This window comes from Lactuca serriola, chromosome 5, assembly GCF_051521515.1.
Source record: "Lactuca serriola cultivar US96UC23 chromosome 5, Lser_US96UC23_V15, whole genome shotgun sequence".
In the NCBI taxonomy this organism is placed as follows: domain Eukaryota; kingdom Viridiplantae; phylum Streptophyta; class Magnoliopsida; order Asterales; family Asteraceae; genus Lactuca; species Lactuca serriola.
Genome location: NC_136412.1, coordinates 154593115 through 154601106, shown reverse-complemented (window position 1 = coordinate 154601106; position 7992 = coordinate 154593115). Strand labels below are relative to the sequence as shown.

The following is a 7992-nucleotide window of genomic DNA, read 5'->3' as shown; positions in this document are numbered from 1 at the left end:
ATTGTTCAAGAAAAATATTATTTGTGAAAATATTGGGAAGAACGTTCTTCGTGCAAACTAAGCAATTTGTAGAGAATTTCATTGAGAAATCATTGGAGAAATATGTAGATTTACAACGTTATGGTATATAGTATATTTAGGTATTCCATGCAATTTCACAAATCCTTTCCCACGAAATAAATGCTCATGCTATGATCAAGTTCATAAAAATGTTTATATTGTATTATAATAAATTTTGATTTTTTTTTGTGATATCCCTTTAATTAATTGATAAATTATTTTTGCAAGTTATGGCCGAAAAAAGTTAATAAATAAAGAATTCCAAGGTGGCTGCTGATGCAATGATTTCAAGTGTAGGCTAGTCTTACTCATAGCCCTTATAAATATCCAATATCCCCTCTCCTACGACACTCACCTCACTTCACCTCACCTGTCACTCTCTCTTCCTCAAAGCAAACAAAACAAACAATCGCTCTCTTCCATACTTGTAGTTTACACACCCAAAACTTATGGCTTTTGCACTCAAATCTCTTTCCCTATCCTTCGTTTTGCTGCTTGGCTTGCTTCTTCTCCTACAACTCTACGGTCTCTCTCTCTCTCTCTCTCTCTCTCTCTCTCTCTCTCTCTCTCTCTCTCATCATCATCATCATCAATTTTTTAAACTCTGAAAATGCTTTAAACCAAAGGATGTTCTTCTCTTTGTATGCAGATGGCCTTAATGGTGCAGAAGCGACCCTCTCCTCTGTCGCTGCATTGAAAAAAGCCAGCAACAGGAAGGTATGCATACAGAATATATATATATATATATATATATATATATATATATATATATACACACACACACGTTCATGCATAAATATATGTAACCATGCATGGATAGTATACAAAGATTCAAAAAAACCAAATCTGTTAAACTGTTACATTAGTTTTGATCGGAAATCTTGGCTCACCATAGTGAATACATGTATATTTGTGTGTGTAGTTATTGGTGGTGAATGATTCGCGAGCAAAGGAAGCAGTTTTCATGATTCAGGGGAAGAAAGAGGAAGAGGAGGGTTGGGAACTAAGGGCAGCTCCGTTAGGTCCGGACCCTCTTCACCATCATGGTGCTGACCCAAAGAAGCCACGAACTCCTTAAGCCAAAATGATGTCTTTTTACTTAAGAGTTGAGACAATGTTAAGTTGCAGATTATATATATAATATAATATAATATATACATGCAATGATGATTGGCGACGGACTTTATGGATGAAGTTTTTTGTTGGCTTTTATTTTTTGTTTTGTTTTGTGGTTTTGATCATGTGAAGTATGTATAGCAGCATCTTGTGGGAGTTGTAATGTTTAAGGTTTTGTAAGTTTGTTTATGGTATGAAGTAATATATGTTCAGAAGAAAACAAGAAGATATAAGGAACTCAAATAGTATAAATATTAATAAGTCTTAAAAATGCAACAATTAGGTTAAAGAATCATTTGAATATTGGATATAAAAGGGGCAATTAATGGTTGAGTTTTTAACTTTTAAAGGTTAAATCGGCAACTAGTTTAATTAGAACCAAGCGTCATAATATTTTGATTTGAGTCCTGGTTATAAATGAAAGACGTAAAACCATTGACATGGTATTTTTAAATTGTTATCGACATTGTCCTAATTTTCCGTGTTCGAGTTAGTAAGGGTGAGGACGTTTTTTTCTACCTAATTTTCGCTTAAAATTAAATCCGAACTAAAATTTTAGGTACCTATACCTATCCCAAAAACGGATTTCACTCTACGTTTTTGCTTTTGGTTTTAGTATTTAATCAAATTGATTTTTTTGGTTTTTGGTTTTCTACAAATACTGACCCAACAGTTATTTAAATGACTTTAAAAAAAATCGTCACTCGTGCTTTGCTGGATGCAACCTTTTACAATTTACTATTGTAGATACGGATTGTGCAAAATAACATTTACAAAAAAGTTTTTGTTAGCTATTTTTTTTAATGAAGATTTACACAAAATACATTGTTTAGCATTCAAAATTTACAGAATAGTAATTAAAAGTTTCAAAATAAAAAGAAATGCATTCCGACATTTTATATATATATATATATATATATATATATATATATATATATATATATATATATATATATATATATATATATATATAAGGACCATTTTTGTAAATTTTATGTTAGACAAATAGACAATAACCTTTTTTTTAGCTTTGTGGAAGACCAATTATATAATTTTCTTATTAGACAGGGACCTTTTATATATATATATATATATATATATATATATATATATATATATATATATATATATATATATATATATATATTCCTAATAAATAAAGAACTTTTTGTCACAGGTCCTTTTCTCCTTCATTTGGATACATAACATTTTCTAAAATTTTTGAATTTTCTATTTTTCACTTATCATTTTATTGTATTTTTCATTTTATTAAATTAAAATTTCACATTTAATATGTAAGGTAATATATATGTAATGTATTTATTAGAAAGGGTTTATATATGTAATGTATTCAATATATTAAAGTCTTATTAATTTTAATAATTAAAATTTTTTTTCTTATTTTTCTTATAAATTAAAACTTTTCAAATTGTTAAAAATTCATATTTATTTTTTTTTTAAAATAAACTCATATAATACATGGGTCTCGCACCTAGTATACTTATAAAGTAAACATTTTTTCTTTTCACTACATTCATTTGAAACTCTCATTTATTTTTCCTTTCAACAAATTCTTTTTAAACTCCCATGACTTTTCGGTTTCTTTCTAATAATGATTATAATTTGGTTAATAAGATTAAATAAATATCAAACCTAATATATAATCATATATAAACTAAATTTCAATATTTAAATAATATCTTTAATTCTACTTATAAAGTTATATTTTTTTAACTTTTAACATATTATACTTGATTTATTAGTTTTAATATATTGCTGGATATAAACCATTGTCATTTTAAAGCTACAACTTTTGAACAATTTGTATAAAATACTTAAATTATAAACTTAAATATAATATTAAATAATCAACTTAAATATAAATCTTAGTTTAACTTAAACAACCTAAAAAATATTTCGTAAATAATTAAAAGTGATAAATTGTAATGTCTTTCTAATAGGGATTACAAGTTAGTTAATAAGATTAAATAAATATCAAACCTAAAGTGTAATCATAAATAAACTAAATTTCAATATTAAAATAATATCTTTACTTCTACTTATAAAGTTATGTTTGTAACTTTTAACATATTATACTTAATTTATTAGATTTAATATGTTGTATGTAAACCATTATCAATTTAAAGCTACAACTTTTGAACACTTTGGACAAAATACTTAAATATTTAATTCAAAATAACATTATAGTGTCAACTTAATATTTTGTGAATAGTTAAAAGTGATAAATTGTAGTGCTAAATGTAAAACCAAAATTATAATCTCAATGTAACTAAAATATTTCCTAAAAATATTTTTATAATCATTAAAAGTTTTCAAATAAGTAGCTTAAAAAAACTTACAATAACAATAGTTAAAAATATCACTATATAAATGATTATATTGTTATCTTTAAAATAAAAAAAAACAATGTTTGATGTTTTAAATAATTAAAATGACAGAAATTAAAACGTTAAGAAAATAAATTTAAAAAAAATAATTAACAATAAAAACAACTATAAATAACATTAAACCATATATTCTTGAGTAACTTACGGGTAGAAGTCATTCAACCGGTTGAGATTATGTAGTTATAATAGATGTATATATTACCATATAATTCAAAATAATCAATATATTATATCATTTTAGTATACGAATTATTATATCGAATTTAACAACAACGCTATTGTTATATTTAGAAAAACATATATTTGTAAAGATTTCAACTATATAGATGTTTCTGCGCAACGTATGGGCACTCGCCCAGTGTACTTATAAAGGATGCATTTTTCCTTTCACCACATTCATTTGAAACTCCCATGCATTTATCCTTTCACCACATTCATTTGAAACTCTCATGACTTTTCAATTTCTTTCTAATAATAATTATAAGTTAGTTAATAAGGTTAAATAAATATCAAACCTAAAGTGTAATCATATATAAACTAAGTTTCAATATTAAAACAATATATTTACTTCTACTTATAAAGTTATGTTTTTTTAACTTTTAACATATTATACTTAATTTATTAGTTTTAATATATTGTTGGATGTAAACCATTATCATTTAAAGATACAATTTTGGAACAATTTGTATAAAATACTTCAATTATTTATTTAAATATAACATTACAGGGTCAACTTAAATATAAATTTTATTTTAACTTAAACAACCTAAATAATACTTTGTAAATAGTTAAAAGTGATAAATTGTAGTGTCTTTTTAATAATGATTATAAGTTGGTCAATAAGGTTAAATAAATATCAAACCTAAAGTGTAATTATAAATAAACTAAATTTCAATTTTAAAATAATATATTTAGTTCTACTTATAAAGTTTTGTCTTTAACTTTTAACATATTATACTTAATTTATTAAATTTAAAATGTTGTTATATGTAAACTATTATCAGTGTAAAGCTACAATTTCTCTTGGTGTTTGTGAGTCATTAGAGGTACTACACTTGTGCTACTTGTTTTCAAAGACAAGAAGATTCAAGATACAAGTTGTTATTACAACATAACAACAAGAGGTATGTAATTCATTCTCCTTCATGATTTTCGAAATTACCTAGGAGCATGTTAGGTTTCTTTTGTGTTCACAATGTTGTATAACTAATAGTGAAAACATAGATATGTATCTAGGTTTGCATGCACACATAGGATTGTTTGTATATAACCCATCAGGTTTTGCTCAGCTGCCAGGGCTCGGCAGTATATTCAGTACGGGTGTGTGGGTTATTTGGCGTATGTGGTGGATACGCAGGTCAGGGATCAGGTTTCGGTTTCAAATGTTCCAGTTGTCAGAGAGTTCGTTGATGTGTTTTCGGAGGAGCTACCCAGAGTGACTCAGGAGAGGTAGGTCAAGTTAAGGATCGACCTAGCCAGGTGCGGCCCCTATCGCCAAGGCGTTGTACTGATTGGCACCACCCGAGATGCAAGAGTTGTCATCTCAACTGCAGGAACTGTTAGGCAAGCAGTTCATCCATCCGAGCAGTTCTCCGTAGGGAGCGTCGATTCTCTTCGTCATGAAGAAGGACGGTTCATATCGGATGTGCATTGATTACCGGTATTTGAACAAGTTAACGATGAAGAACCGTTATCCACTCCCAAGGATAGATGATCTTTTCGATCAGTTACAGGGAGCATCTTGGTTCTCCAAGATAGACCTGAGGTCTGGATAGCATCAGGTTAGGGTTAGAGAGGAGGACACGGAGAAGACTGTGTTTCGAACTCGTTATGGACATTGCGAGTTCGTGTGACAACTCGAAATTTCTATCTCATAACAAACCCTACATTCAATCAAATTCAAACTTTCAATTGCCAAATTTTAGCAGTTTTGGAGTCAGTTTGGGTGTTTTGATCTCAAATTCATCAAAGGTAATCATAGGAAGTATACTCTAGGGTTAATTGCACAAAACTTAAGTCTTAAATTAAAACTCCAAGAGTTTGGAGTTTACGACCTTAACTTGGAGTTTACGGCCGTAAACTCTAGGGTATAAAGGTGAAACTTAGCCATTTTTGTCATTTTTAACCATTTTCAAGTCCTTAACCTCATTCTCTCTCAAGTATCATCACTAGATCTTCAACTTAGTAAGTGTTTTCTTCCTTGATTAGTTAATAGACTTCATTATCTAGTGTATGTGTATGATTTCATCCTTGAAATCTCTTCATTTGATAGATAATGAAGTGTTCTTCATTTCACCAAGAACACACATTAGTGTTCTTAAGCCTTAAGCACCCTTTCAAGCTTCTACACTGTAAGTACTCTTGTCTTAGCTTGTTCTATGCTTAAATCAACTATATTATACATAGAAATCATCAAGAAATCATGATTAAAAGGGAGTTTACGGCGAAGGAACCTCCTTGGGCCGTAAACTTTATTTAAGGGTCCAAATGAACCCTAATCTCTTCTCAAGCCTTAGGATCAAGTCTAGAACACTTCTATCATAAGCTAAGGATCTTAAAATTTCATTTAGTACAAAATACCATGAGTTTATGGCCGTAAACTCATGAGGAAATGGTCCTTAGTCCATAAACACTAGTTAGTGGTGCATTGGTGCCACCATTCCTTCCTAGGGATTAGACTTGATCATAGAACACTTCATATTGACTTATAAGACTTTAAATCACAACTTGACACGTAGTACCATGAGCTTATAGTCGTAAACTCATGAGAAAATGGTCATTGGGCTGTAAACTCATGTGGTTCTTACCATATGGGTCAGAAACTCCCAAGTGAGGCCCTACCCCCCTTATATGCAACCCTATGTGGTTCAACACTTCAGTACAAGTGTTTCCTAGTCCCTAAGGTTGTTTCATTATTAGTTGTTTTAAACACTAATTGTAAGCATATATGTGTCATTACATGTTAAATAGGATCCGTGTGTGCTCAAGTCCTCACTTGACACTTAGCATCCTATACCGATCTTACTTTTGCATCACTCACTTCAAGTGAGTTCATACCCCCCCCCCCCCTAACCAACCTTTTAAATGCTTTTGCCACTTTTAAATGCTTTTATGGTAGAGAATACAAGTTGAATAACATAGTTATTATATCAATCACATGTGATTAATAACTATCAAACATATGGAATTGCTATACTTTCAAACTGTCTTATCAAACAAACTACTTTTAAATCGTTTTATAAACTGACATCAAGTCATGATTATTTATTGTTTCAAACCCTTTAAATGTTTTATAGAACATCTTTTCAACTCATGTATTGTTAAAAACCATATCTATACACTTATGTAGTAAGTGTATATATATATATATATATATATATATATATATATATATATATATATATATATTGATAGGAAAGCTGTGACTTCAGTTCCAACACTTTAGTGTAGGAAAGGTAGTCAGTTCATTCATGAGTCTATACAAAGATATTATTACATACTATATGAAGAGATACTATTACATACTATATGAAGAGATACTATTGCATACTATATGAAGAGATACTATTACATACTATATGAAGAGATGCTACTACATACTATACGGGACTGACCATTCTACACCCGGTTGTTAGCTACAGTGGGAAACTGCACATCAACGGATGTACGTCCTCGGTTGTACTGTTCGGCGAGTTACCACGTCGTGTTTATCCTAGACAAAAGGATACGATTTCAATGATTATATAATTTTCCCTATTACTTTTATCTTGTGATACATTCACATAAACGATGAGGTAGACTATATTTTGATAATAATAGTTGTACATAGGGAAAAACCTCCATTCATACAGAGAAGCAAACCTTCAAAACTGTCGGGTCTTGGTAGAAGACTACATTTTATACTAGTAGGAAATATGGGATTTTCTAGGGTTTTCATACTTCTACGAAATTTTTTATCAAACATTTACAAGTCTTTTCTTTTCAGTTTTACCAATCAAACACACTAAAATACTTATGAATTCACCAGCTTAAATGCTGATCTACGCTTTCAAAATAACTTGTATTCTCAGGTCATCATTAGACAGGTACCGGTGACAGGTCTTTGAAAAGACGGAGCACAGACAAGACTCATCTTTTATTTTGATCATTCAATTTTTGGTGTCTATTACATTACAGAGAACACACATGTATTAAAATTTTACTATTAATGCAATGGATGATGTTGTTGCTAGTTTACTACTTTGCATTGTTATGATATTTTACATGACGTCCTCCGCCCCAGAACGTTTCCGCCGTTCTTGGTTTTGGGGTGTGACAGATTGGTATCAGAGCATTGTTTATAGTGAATTGAGTATATCAACCAATAAAAGATATACTAACTATAAACACAATGGGATTAAAGTACTCT

At 29.6% G+C, this 7992-nt stretch overlaps 1 protein-coding gene across 1 annotated transcript; it reads left to right on the top strand.

Annotated features, from left to right (window-relative positions):
• The first annotated feature begins 430 nt into the window (after nt 1–430).
• CLV3 (CLAVATA3) lies at nt 431–1362 on the top strand. Its single transcript, XM_078999357.1, has 3 exons — nt 431–585; nt 710–777; nt 983–1362. Exons 1-3 carry the CDS (start codon nt 510–512, stop codon nt 1136–1138), a joined length of 300 nt encoding a protein of 99 aa, XP_078855483.1. The 5' UTR covers nt 431–509; the 3' UTR covers nt 1139–1362.
• The last annotated feature ends 6630 nt before the right edge of the window (nt 1363–7992 follow it).